The sequence below is a fragment of the Candida theae genome, assembly GCF_024610275.1.
Source record: "Candida theae strain CBS 12239 chromosome Unknown scaffold8, whole genome shotgun sequence".
Classification (NCBI taxonomy): Eukaryota; Fungi; Ascomycota; class Pichiomycetes; order Serinales; family Debaryomycetaceae; genus Lodderomyces; species Lodderomyces theae.
The window spans coordinates 95,910-111,623 of record NW_026261448.1 but is presented as its reverse complement, the minus strand read 5'-3'; the positions used below and the strand labels follow the sequence as shown (position 1 = coordinate 111,623).

The 15,714-nt window shown below is 38.4% G+C and overlaps 7 protein-coding genes across 7 annotated transcripts; 4 read left to right on the top strand and 3 right to left on the bottom strand. All coding sequences in view use genetic code 12, as the record gives it.

Annotated features, from left to right (window-relative positions):
- Positions 1-490: 490 nt before the first annotated feature.
- KGF57_003617 (uncharacterized protein) lies at positions 491-1,777 on the bottom strand (the record flags this gene model as incomplete). Its single annotated transcript, XM_051753055.1, has 1 exon — positions 491-1,777. One exon carries the CDS (start codon positions 1,775-1,777, stop codon positions 491-493), a length of 1,287 nt encoding a protein of 428 aa, XP_051607828.1.
- A 475-nt stretch (positions 1,778-2,252) lies between these two features.
- KGF57_003616 (SDR family NAD(P)-dependent oxidoreductase) lies at positions 2,253-3,008 on the bottom strand (the record flags this gene model as incomplete). Its single annotated transcript, XM_051753054.1, has 1 exon — positions 2,253-3,008. The coding sequence occupies one exon, from the start codon at positions 3,006-3,008 to the stop codon at positions 2,253-2,255; it is 756 nt and encodes a 251-aa protein (XP_051607827.1).
- Positions 3,009-4,905: 1,897 nt separating this feature from the next.
- BUD31 (U2 snRNP complex subunit) lies at positions 4,906-5,406 on the top strand (the record flags this gene model as incomplete). Its single annotated transcript, XM_051753053.1, has 1 exon — positions 4,906-5,406. The coding sequence occupies one exon, from the start codon at positions 4,906-4,908 to the stop codon at positions 5,404-5,406; it is 501 nt and encodes a 166-aa protein (XP_051607826.1).
- A 392-nt stretch (positions 5,407-5,798) lies between these two features.
- On the bottom strand, positions 5,799-8,102 carry HCM1 (Hcm1p; the record flags this gene model as incomplete). Its single annotated transcript, XM_051753052.1, has 1 exon — positions 5,799-8,102. The coding sequence occupies one exon, from the start codon at positions 8,100-8,102 to the stop codon at positions 5,799-5,801; it is 2,304 nt and encodes a 767-aa protein (XP_051607825.1).
- A 1,920-nt stretch (positions 8,103-10,022) lies between these two features.
- On the top strand, positions 10,023-11,285 carry TFA1 (transcription factor TFIIE subunit; the record flags this gene model as incomplete). The annotated part of the gene is made up of 1 exon (XM_051753051.1): positions 10,023-11,285. The coding sequence occupies one exon, from the start codon at positions 10,023-10,025 to the stop codon at positions 11,283-11,285; it is 1,263 nt and encodes a 420-aa protein (XP_051607824.1).
- Positions 11,286-11,684: 399 nt separating this feature from the next.
- KGF57_003612 (uncharacterized protein) lies at positions 11,685-13,871 on the top strand (the record flags this gene model as incomplete). The annotated part of the gene is made up of 1 exon (XM_051753050.1): positions 11,685-13,871. The coding sequence occupies one exon, from the start codon at positions 11,685-11,687 to the stop codon at positions 13,869-13,871; it is 2,187 nt and encodes a 728-aa protein (XP_051607823.1).
- Positions 13,872-14,455: 584 nt separating this feature from the next.
- Positions 14,456-15,682, top strand: KGF57_003611 (uncharacterized protein; the record flags this gene model as incomplete). The annotated part of the gene is made up of 1 exon (XM_051753049.1): positions 14,456-15,682. The coding sequence occupies one exon, from the start codon at positions 14,456-14,458 to the stop codon at positions 15,680-15,682; it is 1,227 nt and encodes a 408-aa protein (XP_051607822.1).
- Positions 15,683-15,714: the final 32 nt, after the last annotated feature.

Below are 15,714 nucleotides of genomic sequence, written 5' to 3'. Positions count from 1 at the left end.
GTGTTTTTGGATACCTGTACAGTGAAAGTGATTGCAACGCCGTGTGTCTATATTTTCTCCTGTGAAGAACTCCTTTCGCAATTGTGAATTAATGAATACACAAAATTAATTACATATATATATACTATATTTATTACATATACATATACATATAATATATATGTATACATACTTTGTAAAAACAAAAATTAGAATATACATCTACAAAAGTATGTATTTACTGGCTACTCAGCACTTTTTAAACTGTTGTTACTGTGATCTGTCTCTTCTTCTCCATGATGTAACCTTACACACTTACACACACAGTACTTGACGTACTTCACAAAATGACACGTCTTACGCAAGAAAAAATCAAAAAAAAAAAAAAAAAAAAAAGAATTTCTTTTTCATCTTCTTGCCTATAAGCTTATTGCGTGTCTGATTACGTAATTTTGATGACGATGATGATGATAATGATAATAATGACGTCATGAACTCTAATTTTCTCAATCTAATGTTCACATCTTTTAATCCTTGGATCATTTGTAAAATCATACATGGCTTCCAACTCAGCTTCGGTATAACATCTTTTGAATTCTACTTCCATCACCTCTTTCGTTAACGCGTTAGTAACGCTCCGTTTGAAGTTTGATAGATCCTCATTGCCCAAATGATAAAAGTGGTAGCCAACGACTCCAAACGGAAGATTGGGACTGAGGACTTTAAAATTGTGAGTTAGCAATGCTGTAAAATTAATCTCCGGCTGGTACCACCAATTGATACTACTATTGGGATACTTTGCACACAAGTCACATACAGCTGCTGCATCACTTGCCAAAGAGCCATGGCTTGCCATGATAAGATATCTAAGCTTCCTATGTTCAAAACAACCCAAGTCCTGAAGTCCGCAGTTTGCGTACACTTCGCCTATAAATCGCAAACATAATTGCACCAACCTTGGAAACTCTTGACTCAAATCGCTACTTTTGAACACAGTGCTTGCATTCATGTCTCCATCTATTGCCAATTCTTGGAGAAAGCGAGTCTCAAAGACATCACTCAATCGAAAACGAGGGACACAATAATAACCATCTAGGGAATAACTCACCTCCAACACTTGAAGTCTCACAAAGCATCGGCACTCACTGACTGGTATGTTTTCATAGCTAACCATGCAGATCTTCAACTTAGTTAAGTTTTTAAACCGTTGAATATAATCAAATTGGTTTACCAAGTTCCTGCCAATGATTTTGATCTGGTTGATACCTTGTTGTAAGTCGAGGTCTATACTCTGCACCCAATACGCAACTATAAAAGTTGTCCCAGGAGATTCATTTCCAAAAGAATTTTGAGAATACCGAAAACACACTCGCTCAAATATCGGATCACTGTAGTAGTGAACCACGAACTCAACGTACCTAAGATTGGTGAAGTGTCTAAGAATACAAACAATCAATGTCATATGATAGTCGTATAGTTCCAAATGATAAATCTTCTGCGTCTTGTCCATTTTTGCCAAATACCTCTCAAACGTATCGGACGATATGATGGAATACTTTTGGCTCTTGAGGTTGTGGAAGCTCTTGGAGATGTGAAACGTTTGTTTTTGCTCATTCGATTCTGTCTCATCTTGTATTCTAGACCATGGTGAGTACACATATATGTTTCTGTATAATTTGGGCTTAGCAATGTAGTGAAACTTGGAATGCAATGGGGCAAGTGCTACGACATAGTGCTGATTGAGTTGATGGAATACTTCTTCCAATGCTTCACACGGTAGGCTTGTTAGGGATATCATTGATAGGACAATTCTGGAGCAATCAAATCCAAGAGAGTTTGTGTTTGTATATATATCCTGTGGTGGGGGGGAGACAGAGAGGGAAAAGGGGGTTCTCGTATTCTTTCCTCAATGTATTGAGATTTTGACATCTGGGTGCTTATCGGATTGCAAAATTGCATCTTGTTGCTTCAAAAAACAATGGTGAGTCAGCATCTGGTGATCTATGGACTGCTATATGATACTTGCGACACGTCCATCTGAATGCATAAGTGATACTCTGGTCAAGTTCATTGCATGGCAGAAACTTTGCCTCTGCCTGCAAAATTTAATTTATTTCTGTTCTATTGTTGCTCATTAAACTAGAATATATGACTCCTTACACGTCATATTACTCCACACTACTTCTATCACTGATAAACGAAAACTTGCATTACTACTACCACTACTACTGCTGCTACTGCTGCTGCTGCTGCTGTTGCTGTTTTTTCATTCCTCACAATGAAATACCCGCATCCATAGTCACAACGGTTCCTGTAGATGTAGCCAACTTACTCAACAAGATATATTGAGCAGCGCATTCATCAACATCGGTAACTTCTCCAAGTGGTGACTTCAGTTTAGACAAATCAATCTTCTCTTGAGGAAACTTTTTGCCCCACTCAGTTAAAAGCAATCCTGGACAAACAGCATGCAACCTCACCTTGGGGCCTTGAGTTTTGGCCAAAAACTTGATCATATGAATCAATCCTGCTTTACTGACAGCATACGGAATTGATGATCCGTAGTTTATGAGTCCAGCTACCGATGCACTGGCTATGAATACACCCCCGTCTACATTGGCATCAAAATACTTTTTAGCGGCTTTGAACAAGAAGTAGTGGGCTTTGATATTGGCATTGAAAGTGCCATCCCAAACATCTTCGTCCATTCCTTCCAAATCATCATATTCGACAAATTTGGTCCACCCGGCATTGGAAATAAGTATATCTATCCCACCCAATTGCTCAACCGTAGAATCAACCAATTTTGTTAATTCATCAATCTTGAATACGTCTGCTTTTAAGGTAACTGCTCTAACGCCGTCGTACTTGGATTCAATGTCCTTGGCCAACGCCTCCGCACGTTCTTTACTATTAGCGTAATTGATGGCAATGTTGACTCCCTCAGCTGCTAATTGGTGGGCAATTGCTGCACCCAATCCTGCACTTCCTCCTGTAATCAAAGCATTTTTACCTTTCAATTGAATCATGTTGGACTGGGTCTGTACTTTCGAAATAAAGGCTGTTCTGATTTGGAAAACTTTACTCTTTACTATAATTGAAACGAATCTTGTCCTTAGATATTTATACAGCAGTAATCACGATAGCAAAAGCCAACATTATTATCTATTTTATATTTCAATTGTGTGTCCTGCTTCTTGATCCCTCTCAGTTTTATTTTTCCGTTGTTCCCTATTTTGGCTCACTGAAATGCGGAGTTAGAACATTAGCGCATGCAACCTCCTCCACCAATAGCTCTGCGGACATCTCCATTTTTTTCTCGTCCCTCCCCCCACTACACAATCAGACACAAGGGCTGCCGCATGAACTTGCATTGTTCGTTTTCCCACGGAACCCCCCCCCCCCCAGACCCCAATTTTTTGAGGGGCGTCTTGGAGTGGACGGACTTTTGGGGAAACAAAAGTTCTCATAGCTGGAAAACGTATAATAGATTGCATTGTGGAAACTTCTCTCAAACAACGAGATAACAATCTTGTTTTTGCAACTATTAAAACTGTTAACTGTTCCAGTGAAAGCCACAGTTTGGAACCAATTTCAAAGTATTTTAATCATCAGCTAGGAGAGTGTATAGTTGGTCCTGGATAACCTTCTCACTCATTGTATTTCAAATCAATACAACTATAACACTCTCAAAATGATTTTCCTTTTTTTTTTTTTGCATGCAAATGGCCACAAATACCACATAATACCCACACACTCATTTTTGTTTGAATGCCATCCAGAGTCTGTTCCTTAATACTTTGAACAGACTACTCAAATCATCATCACATACACGAGGGTTCACCATTAAAATTGGAGATTTTGCTATCAAACAACTAATGAATTTGGATATTCCTAAGCCTATTGTTCGAACAAATAGCATTTCGTCTTTGTGAGCACCACGCCCCATAAATTCAACATTCCTCAAGCCAAACATTAAATAGTTTCATACTAGTTTAATTTTGAAACATTATGGCTTGAAGTCTTGCAAGAGCTTGGCCATGGCATTCTACTTTTCCGAAGTTGAAATTATGTTGCAAAAAAAAAAAAAAAGAAAAAAGGAGCTTTCAAGACAGAACAACCAGTTTCCGTAGTACATAGATTGAACCGTTTTCTTATATCCTGTTTCAGTAGTGCATTCATCTTCGTTATATGTTTGAAGACCTATTGTGCTCTTTTTTAATAATACAAACTCCCCTCCCCCCCCCTAATGAACCAGGTTGAATATTAGTTTGGTTCGCAAATTTAAAAACTAATGGGCCAAGGTAATACATTCTTGGTTTAAAAGGTAGCATTGTAATTTTTCCAAAGTATAGAAGTCTATTTAAGACAGTCCAGAGGCCAACATAAACCAATTTTGATTATTGACACATGATCAAATATGAGTCTGTTATAAAAAGCAGACTTCAAAATTTTGAAAAAATTAGGCTTGTTGGCCTAGTGGTTGTGGCAATGTGACCGAGTGGTTAAGGTGTCTGACTCGAACTTTTGAGTACAAAGAATACTTAATTAAGTAATCAGATGGACTTTGTCCGCACAGGTTCAAATCCTGTCATTGTCGATATTAATTTTTTTTTTCTTTTTCCTTTTTCTTTTTTTTTCTCTCATGCCATCAAACTTCACGCTATTGCCTCAGGTAATTCCACTTAAATGTTTCAATATTTAAAGGAGACGGATAGTAGAGAAGAATAACGGATTCGAGTAGGGTAGGGTGAATGTTGCAATATTTCCTAGAATTTGCATTGTTGTAGAATATTTCGTAAAAACCGCAAATGTAAAAAAAAAAACAAAAAAACAAAGACATAAGCAAAACGGATTCTGCATTTTCCTTCATTCCATTCATACGCCGTCCCACACCCACTGATAAAGCACAACCATCCTTGAAATATGCCACGCACATCGAAACTGAAGCTCAAGATCAAGAAAACATCACCGCCTCCAGAAGGATACGACAAGATAGCGCCTACGATCCTCAAATACAAACAAAAGCTAAAATCAGCAACCACTTCAAGCTCCACCACATCAGTGTCCCCCACCACCAAGCCCACCTCGCTATGGCCCATTTACAAAATAACCCACGACGTTACCAAATACGTGTACGACTTGCACAAGCGAGGCAAAATCAGCGACGAGCTATACTTGTGGCTCACATTGCAGGATTATGTGGATGGGCTCTTGATTGCCAAATGGAAGAAACAGGGATATGAGAGACTCTGTTGTACTCAGTGCATCAGCACAAGTGGTGCTAGTGGTAGCAGGGGTGGCTCGGGGTCGTCGACTTGTATTTGTCGTGTTCCCAAAGTGGACTTGTTGAGACGGGGGCAGGATGATAAGGTTGATGTTGAGTGTGTTACTTGTGGATGTCGCGGATGTGCGTCGAGTGATTAAACTGGGGGGGTAAGGTTAGGTTAGGTTAGGTTAGGTTAGGTTAGGTTAGGTTAGGTTAGGTTAGGTTGTTGTGAAGAAGGAGATGTCCCGCACTGAACTTTGGATTTTGGAACATGGTGGTGGGAGTTTTAGTGTTTGATAGAGAATAATCATCGTTGTATAACTACGATGTAAAAGGAGACAAGAAATGGCCTGTGTAAATATTCTAATGTACCCACAACTATATCCTTATAAATGACATCAACAAAGTGTCCCATAGCACCAGAAAGTAACAAAAGGAAAACAACCAAGACCCATCCCGAGAACAAAAGCCTGATATCAATACAAACTCCATTAACTTTTCAGACCATCACTTCTCAACAATCTAGCATCACCCCATATTGCCTCACAATCTAAGAGTCACGCTGCAACTTTTCCAATTCGTGAATTAAACGTCTGCTTTTCGAACTCTCACTAAACCCGCGTTTTAAAAATGGACTCGATTGGAAAGCGGTGAATCCGCCATCGTCCTTTTCGCAGTCCTTAGTGCTAGTGCTAGTGCTAGTGCTAGCGCTGCTGCTGCTGGCGACGACGTTGTTCAATTTCAGGTGCGACGAAGAAGCTGATGTCGAGGAGGTCGACGATGACACAGAGCCCGATAGCATGGTCAGTTGCATCAACAATGAACCAGCATTGGATGACGATGATGTAGTTGCATTAGTCGAGGTTGGCGTTTGTATATAGTGTAATGGATGCAGAGCTGGAATGTGTAGGTTATTTGCAAAGGGCAATTGATGAAGTAGTGGTTGACTGTGTTGCAGTTGGTTGTTGTTATCATTTAATGGACTGAAATACTCTTCAAGATACGATATTATGGAGTTTGTGGTTGGAGTTTTACGTAGTGGTGTACTTACGGATTTGGGTGTTCTTGTGAAAATAAACATTTGCTTTGATGTGGATCCAAATATGCTGTTGGTGTGTTGCAAGTGGGCCGACAGCAGCACCAGCAGAGGTTGCAGTTGAGCCAATTGTGCAATTTGTGGATGACAGCCACTTCCTTTTGCGTTATTGTTTGATGGAGTAACTGGCTCCAACAATGGTCCTGTTTCACTCGTCCTCATTGGTGAAAGTTCGAAATTTGAGTTGCAACTGAACGATGACGTAAATGTCAAGTTCTTTCCTGCAAATATGGGGTTCTCAGGAGATTCAGTTATGTGAAAATGGGGTACATTAATGTTACCGTTGCTTCTGTTTGAATTGCTATTTGGAGTTGATTTTGGCGTTGATAATACTGAATTCGTGAGGTGAGAAATTGGCGGTAGTTTAGTCGGTGATTCGGAATATAAAGTGTTGGCAGCCCATGCTGGTAACTCAGAGAGATAGGAGTTTCCTGATTTCAGTTTGGTCAATGCTTGGGATAGCAAATCCTCTTCTTCTGAGTCATCATCACTATTCCGCTGAGACTTGAACTTTTTGACAGGAGGATCCAATATAGTAATATCCTCTTCTCCGTATTCATCGTCGTTATCCTCAGAAACACTAAAATCTCTGTCATCTTCAACTAATTTCTTTTGGGGTATGGTTGGAGATGACATCAACATAATTGGCTGTTTTCTTTTCCTTTTTATGGAGGTGGATCCATTGGTACTCCTCTTAGTCTGAGTTGGAGCAGTTGTGGTCTCCTTGGTCGTATTAGAAACGGAAGGATTCGCGGTTTCAGTAATCGTTGTAGTTGTAGTTGTTGCCTTTGCATCCTCATCTGCAGCAGCAGCTGCTGCCATAGCTGCATTCATTTTTGTAGCATAATTGAGCTGATCCATAACTTCATGATAAGACGACTTTTTCACACTTCTGCTTCTCAAAAACTGTTCTTCAAACCCTGGTTTAATACGCCAATAATGGCCCTTACCATCTCTAGACTTTTCTGCCTTGACAAATGCTTTATTGAGTGATAGGTTGTGCCTTATGGAATTTTGCCACCCAACTTCTTCCTTCTTGTAGAAGTTAAAGGTATCTGATATCCATTGATAAATGTTGGCTAAAGTCAATCTTTTTTGAGGTTGAGATAAGATTGCAATTCCAATAAGAGTGGCATATGAGTAAGGTGGTTTCTCCTCGGAGTATAAATTGAATGGTTTATTGGGGACGCTTGTGTTTGAGGTAGTTGTGGAAGCAGTGTCAGTGGAAGAAGTACTCGTGGATGCTTCTTCTTGTTCCTCTTTTGTGGCAGGAGACGAATTACTATTCTTTTTCTTATTTGGCGGTGACCCTTTCTCCTTCTCTGGTTCTTCTGCAAACGTTTGCGGTGAGTGTTGTTGTGGTTGAGCTTGATGTTGTGGTGATGAAGAAGCAGGTGATAAATAAGTTGATTGCATATTGTAAGTTTTTGGCTCGTAGTTTATTGAAGACAAAATGGACTTTGGATCTAAATGTGTAGTTGTTGACGATGTGCGTAAAGGGGTATTGAATCCAAATGCGTCGAATCCTCCATGGCTCGCAGTCTTGATGGATGAAGAGAAACTGGTTGTAGTTGCTGTATGAGGGGGCGTGTGAGTAGATGAAGAAGTGGAACGGTATCTGGTCAACTTTGAAGGTGTGGTTGTGGTGGTAGTAGCTGCTGGTGCAATAGTTGTAATATTATTGGTGTTTGTGTTGGTAGAGTCCAGCAATGGGAGTCTATCACCGGATGACTTATCAGTGGCAGATATAGATGACATGATTGAAAGTCAATGCCAAGTTGTCAAGTGTTTAAACAATGACGTGCTCTGTGTGTACGTCGTGGTGATGGTGGTAAAGTTTAGCTGAGTATTAATTTTTGAGGAATGGTAGTTTGAAGTTGCTCTGCAGCAGGTGGTGAAGTAGGTAAGAAAAAAATAAAAAGAATTAAGACCAAAACCAAAAGATGATGAAAGCACTGGAAAGTTGGCGTTTGATTGAAAATACAGGGGAACTTTGTGTATATGTATATGTATATGTATGTGTATGTGTATGTGTATGTGTATATGTAGTTTGTGTATCTGTGTATCTAAGGTTTGCGTTTCTGTGGCAATCGTTGGGATAAAAAAAAGATGATGAAGAATGTGACAAAGCAAACAAAAAATTAGAAAAAAAAAAAAATAAACAAAAACACACAAATCCTTTTTTATTTTTTTTTTCTGGTTTGCGACAATCAGATGAAATTTGTTAAACCTACTCAAAGAATAAGAAGAAGTAGAAGTAGAAGTAGAAGAAGAATTAGTAGGAAGAAATATGAACAATTATATATACTTGACTCTAAAATAAAAAATATGTGTGACTGGGTGAAGATAAGGCGGTATACAGATGGTAAATGGTAGATGGATTTTGGGAAATATATACAATATTAAGTAGAAGAATAATAATTAATGAAAGCAACAGCAAAATTTCATGTAATATCAGAAAGCAAACACATTCAGAGGTATTGATAGATAAATAGTATATTACTCTATACATACATACACACACACACATACACACACATATTTATATCTATATCTAAATATAACAAATTATAGCATGAAGACGCGTCTCTCTTTAATCCATATAAGTTAACATGAAACAATTCACTGAATATACATATTACACAATATCCATATTTTGTACTACATTTGCATTACACGCCTTCTCTTTGTTCACAAATTACATATATATATATATATATATTACACAAAAACACGAAAACGCGAAATGTTTTTTTTTGTTTTTTTTTTTTTTTTGTTTAAAAATTTGTCTTTTATTTAAATTAGAATCTCATCATCTTTTCTCCTTTTAAAGAGTACATCATTACTAGTTAGACTTTTATTGTTGTTGTTGTTGTTGCCACCACTTCAGACTTTAAACTTAAATTCAAGATTGTATTCGTATATGTACTCATTTGTTACGTCCCACAGCTAACAAATGCCTTTTTGGTATCTCATTCCAATTTCCCCCATTATCTTTTCATCATAAGTTGTGTATTTTACCTTTTTGTAGTATCCAGGGATAGACAAGTGTCCTCTCTATATCCTCTTTGCTCTGCACGTACGAATGACTTCACATTTCAAGGGGTTGAGTTTAAAATGTCTTATATTGGTAAATTAAATCAATAGTTTGCCGAGGCGATAAGTTCAACGACAAAGTCTGGCACTTTTCCTTTTGCTCGAATTTGAATGCAAATATAAATAGATTACCGTTCACTATAGCTCAACCTCTCCTTGGCTTCAATTACACTTTAGCTACTGGTTTTTTTTATACAGCAATTAAATCTTGATGATCTTTGAGAAAATGCTTGTTTTGAATGCTCATGGAAAACTCTGATACTAGTTTGAAATTCACTAATCTGTGAAATCATCATAGTCCTCAATGTGTCTTCTTGTACTTGTTTCAACAAAGTTGCCTTCTTCTTCTTCTTGCACTTCAAGAGAGTGGACTTTCTCACTCTATACAACCGTATAGTTGCAAGATATCGCCAAATTGCACGACCTTTATCACTTTTTTTTTTTATTTTTTTATTTTTTTGTTTCTCTCTCTCTCTCTCTCTCTCTCTCTGTCTGTCTCTCTGATCACCAACTTTAACCTAGACACGGTTCATTTAGCCTTCGTTTACCCACCTATCCTTCTTCCTTCCACAATACATCTTTATGGACGACTCAGTCAGGTCTTTAATCAGGTTTGTTAGCAGAGGATTCTACAGCACACCATATGTCTTGATTCTAGATGCCGTACTACGTCACTCTGTTCTATCAGAAGACGATTTAATCCACTTGATTGGTATCAAAAGAAAAGAATTACGATCACTTTGTAATAGACTAGTTGAAGATCGATTATTGATAAATCATATCCAAAGAGAAGACAATGGACAACAGAAGTATGTCACTCGAACTTACTTTTATATACATATAACTGAAGCTATTGACTCCATCAAATGGAAAGTCCATACTATTGTTAACCATTTGAAACAAGAAATGTCCAGTTTTGGTAATCCCCAAGGGTATGTCTGTCCTAGATGTGGTAAAAAAGTATCACAGTTGGATGCTATTTCCTTATTGAGTGAAGATAAAACTGAATTTATATGTGATGTATGTCAAGGAGTCTTGATTGAGGATGATTCATCACAACAAGCCATTCTAAAACAAGAAAAACTTGAAGATTTAATGTTACAAATTGACCCTATAATCAAGTACTTGAAAATCATTGATGATTCGCAAATCCAAGATAATGATTTTGAAAGCTCGTTGCTACAAGCTATTCCTGCACAATCAACTACATCAGCTCAATACACATTATCGAATCGTGTTAGTTCTAAATCAAGGTCGGGTTTTGGGGCCAATGCCCAATCCATGCAGAATGCCGCAGCAAGATCACAAGCCACTTTGCATGTTTCAATTACTGCTAATGATGAGAATTACGAACGTGAACAATTGGAAAAGGAGAGAAGAAGACAAAAATTGGAACAAAATGCATTACCTTCATGGCATTCCAATAGTACTGTTGGTAATTCGCAAAATGTGGATTATGTGAAGGAAGAAGATGTAGATGGTGAAATTGGAGAAGAAGGAGAAAGAGTCAAGAGAGAGAATGGTGAGCAAAATGTTAAGCAAGAAGGTAGAGGAAATGGTACATTGGAAGATGGAAATGATACAGGCACAGAGCTGTCTTCGGTATTGCATACACCGGAGCCTGCTACTTCTTCGGGTGCTGTATCTACTTCGCCTCTACAATCAACAATTAATAATACTTCCAATTCACACACTGATCTTAAGGATCAAGAAGCGCAAAATGCATTGGCTCAATATTATGCTCAACTTGCTGAACAAGAAAAAGATGATGAAGATGATGAAGAAGATGACGATGACGATGACGATGACGACGATGATGATGATGAGTTTGATGACTTGATATAGAGATAAACATGGAATTGCTTCTAGATTGATAACCGAGTGTATACTACACGTAATAAACTAATCTTTACCATAACTCCATTTCAAACCGTGGTGTAGCCTGCATTGCTCGGTGTCTCATAACCCCCATCTTGTGCATAATATGCTTGTACATCATGCGCATTTACTCTTGTTCCTATTTTCTCCGACAAAGGGCAAAAAAAAATAAAATAGTCTTCATTCACTCATGTCATTTTTTTTTTTTTCTATTTTGTCAGAGGAATGGACAAAACTTAGTGAACAAATAAAGGTGATACAACAACGACAAGCAAATAGTTGTACACAGCAACACATATTAATATAAACAGTAATACCCATCCATAACAGACAATACAACTACACGTACATTATACACCTACATACATGACTATTTCAGGACTTGTTACCCCACACTCTCGTCCCGGAACTCCTTCCGGTTCATCATCGACACATGCGCACACATTGTCTAGACCCGCTTCATCTGCCGCCACCACGGCCAGCACGGCCATCACTACCGCTACCGCCACCACTGCAGGTGCAGGTGCAGGTGCAGGTGCAGGTGCGTCTGGATCTTCTCCCTCATCAGGCAAGCCCTCCATCCCATCATATGAACGATCACTTTTCGACCAATTCATGACGTTATACAAGAACTTGCTTGAGATTAAAAACAATCGAAATCAATATATTGACCTGAAACAAGTTTATTCACTTTATGACAAATTTCTCAATGTGATCAATGAGTTGAAATTGACCAGAAAAGACGAGGAGTTGAAGGGAATGAAGTTGGATTTGCCCAATAGCAATGATTCTATAATTGATGATATTTTCCAATTGTTGAGTTTGTGTTTTGTTACTTGTGGGTTGATCAAGTTTGCACCAGCGACGTATTCTAGCTTGAGCACGGTGATGAAGTTGTTGACCCATTTGAAGGAGTGCAAGGTGTATACCATGGCTGATTTGGAGCCCGTGGGGCAACGATTGTCGGAAATTAGTGAGATTATACTATCGAGTCAGGACAAGTATGCTGCTGATGATGATGATGATGAAGAGGAGGAGGATGTGGGAGTAGTAGTAGCAGCAGCAGCAGCAGCAGTAGGAGGAGGAGGAGGAGGAGGAGGAGAAGGAGGGAGAGCAAGAAATTGTGGTGCGTTGGGTGGCGGCAGGTTGCTGCAGAATCACCAAATTGAGGAGAATTTATTACGAAACAAGTTGATCAAGTGTGAGGATTTGTTTAAGCAGTTGGTTGATAATTTTGAAAATATACCTCATGATTTGGAGCCAATTTATCACCATTTAATTGATTTGAGACATGAGTTGTTGACGGTGGTTACCGATTTTAGTCAAGGTGACGATGATGCCATCAAGAGGAATCAAATCAAAGATAAGCTTATTGGGTACCGAAATGAATTGAAACAGATTGAATCTTTGCGTGATGAGTCAGATGGCAAATTCCATAGCACTGAAGTTGAAGATGAAGCAAAGTTGGACTCAATAGAGGCAGTTCTCAATGGATTGCTTGATGATTGTAACAACTTGATATCTGATTTGTTGATCCACGATGAAACGTATGCTTTACAACAGTTGGAGATTGATGATGGCAACTCTGAGTTAAAGAGTCAATATGATCAAGTTTATAAGAATTTACAAGATATGAAATCGACATTGGAAAATATTTTATTGACTAGAAGGTGGACATTGAGGGAAACGGATTTATACAATTACCAAAAGACTTTGAAATCAATTGATGATGCAAGGATCAAAATTTTCAACCAAACTCCAAAGGGTAAATATAAGAAATATCAAACATTGATCTTGTACTTGTTGAGGAAATGCTATTCAATAGTTTACAAATTATTGGAGAGTAGTGAGCCAGTTAGTGAGAGTTTGGCACCGATCCATAACCAGTTGCAAACGGTTAAGCGATGCTTGTTAGAGTTGAAACGTGTTGATGGATTAAATAATTTGCGAGAATTGTATCCTTTCCAATTCAAGTTGGCTTCAATTGATAATTTACGAAAAGATGGTAAGTTTATTGTGCACCAGACTGTGCCCGAAGGTCAAGGAGCTGTTTGTGCTTTGTTGAGTGAATGTTTTGATATTTTACAAGAGATGAAGATTGACTTAGAGGAGAAGGAATTGGAAGAGGGGGAAGAGGAAGAAGAAGCAGAAGAAGAAGAAGAAGCAGAAGAAGTCGAAGAGGGAAAAGATGCAGAAGAAAACAGGGGAATTGAGAAGGATGTTACAAATATCAACAACGATGGTGCAGGCACCAATGATTCGTATCACACAAGTAGTAATAATGGTGGAATTTTTTCGTCAACGTCACCATCATCATCAAAAGCTGTGCCTGCCATTGCAATTAGTGGAAGTTTCACCAATTCGAAAGCTACTGGTGAGGGTGGAATAGGTACCAATGCCGACGAGGATGATGTTGAGTTGAAGAGGAATAGGTTTAAGGACTTCAATGAGGCTGATTATGATGTCGAGAGTGAATCTGCGTTTGGTGGGGATGATGACGATTACGAGAGTGCGTTTAGTGATAGCGAAGCTGAAGGTAATGATTATTATTGAGGAATGGAGGACGGAAGACAGGTCTGTACATGTTGTATATAACTTTGAGTTGGTAGTTGCGTTTTCTTATACATAAACGAAGTGAAGGAAGACAAGTATGCAGCCTCTTGGTAGTTTAACGTGTTTCATCTACGTAGTTGTTGAAATAGTTGGTGTGTTGTGTATATCGACTGATTGAAAATTGGCTGGTAGTTGGTAGCTCTGGTGGGAGGTTTCAAATTTCTTTTTTTTTTTTTTTTGTTCAAGAATGAAAGAAGGCGTGCAACAATTTCAGAAGAAGAAAGAAGAAAAGAAAAAAAAAAATATCAAGGAAAGTAACATCTGATAACGTACAGTACTTACAATTTAAATCACCACATCCTTTGAAGCATACTAATCATCCATCATTTCACTAGATAAATTTACCACGGGAGGGTCGCACATAACATAAACGCTCATATATACACATTTGTTTAACCGAGAGTTTACTCACTTTTACCTTGCATTACACGACTGTGACTAAATTACTACCCTAGCCATTTAACCACAGCTTTGCCACCGCCAAGTTTCCAACAATAATTTCAACAAGAGATATCTTTGTCAGTATGATGTCCGCTGGATTTCAATGGGGAATCAACAATAACCCCAAAACTGGAGACAAGCTAGATACATGTCATCACCAAACGTCGTCTAGTCACCAACTTCATACACCGCGATCAGTAGCAGAATCTAGTGTCACGAGAAAGAGGAAGCGGCTAGACGAGGGGGAAACCAATGGAGAGGATGATATTGTTGAGAATGGGAAGCAAGACAGCAAACCTGATAAATCATCTATATTGCTCAATAATCGCAAACAATTCAACTTTACATCCTCCACAAACATCTCATCACACAGACCAAAAAATACACCTACGTTAACGTCACGTTCAACAACACCTGCAGCTGCATTATCATCTAGGAACTACAAACGGAGCAAGACTCCTCGCATAATTGGCCAACCACTTCCACCAACGCGAATCATTGAGACTTTGGCCAAACCAGAAATGACAAAACTACTCTACTCCTTACTCGATATCCATCCAGAACTAAATCAAACTATAACCAGAATCGCCCAACCACCATCTATACAATCAATCTTGTCTATTTTGAGCAACAAACTTGACACCATCATCAATTCATTACCTTATAAATGCGACTCTAGTTCTGATTACTCGTATTTACGCATCAAACCATACCTTGTTGATTTCTTGAATTGTCTCGAAGACTACATTTTGTGGATATTGCCACCGAACCAACATGATTATGACTTGGTTTCATCATTGTGGTTTTTGCATGAACTGACTAATTTGATTCACAAGTTGCCCAATTTCACTAATCTGGAATTCCAGTATACGAGGAATTTAACTTATGAAACGATTATCAACTGTTGGATTATTTTGTTTAACCAGGACTTGGCTAATGACGATATTTATCAAATTTTCCAAAAGAGGAAACATCCATCTAATCAGGGAGGACATTATCACGATGATGATGATAATGATAATGATGAAGATGAAGATGAGTTGATTGAAAAATTGAGAGTGCATGAACGCTACTGCTCTAAGTTTGGCCAACTTATTGAAATTTACCAAGAGAAACTACACCAATATAAACATGCAATGCAAGAACAGTATAGTGATGGAGTCGTTGCTGCCACTGGTGGTGCCGGTGGTGGTGCTGTTGGCACTGATCACCATTTAAATGGCGATGGAACAGTTGCTGCGAATTCCAGATTGAACGAATTTGTGACTGTTGATTATTCACAATATTCACTTGGTAATCCATATAGATAAGTATCCGTAACCTATATTTCTATCTGCAATAT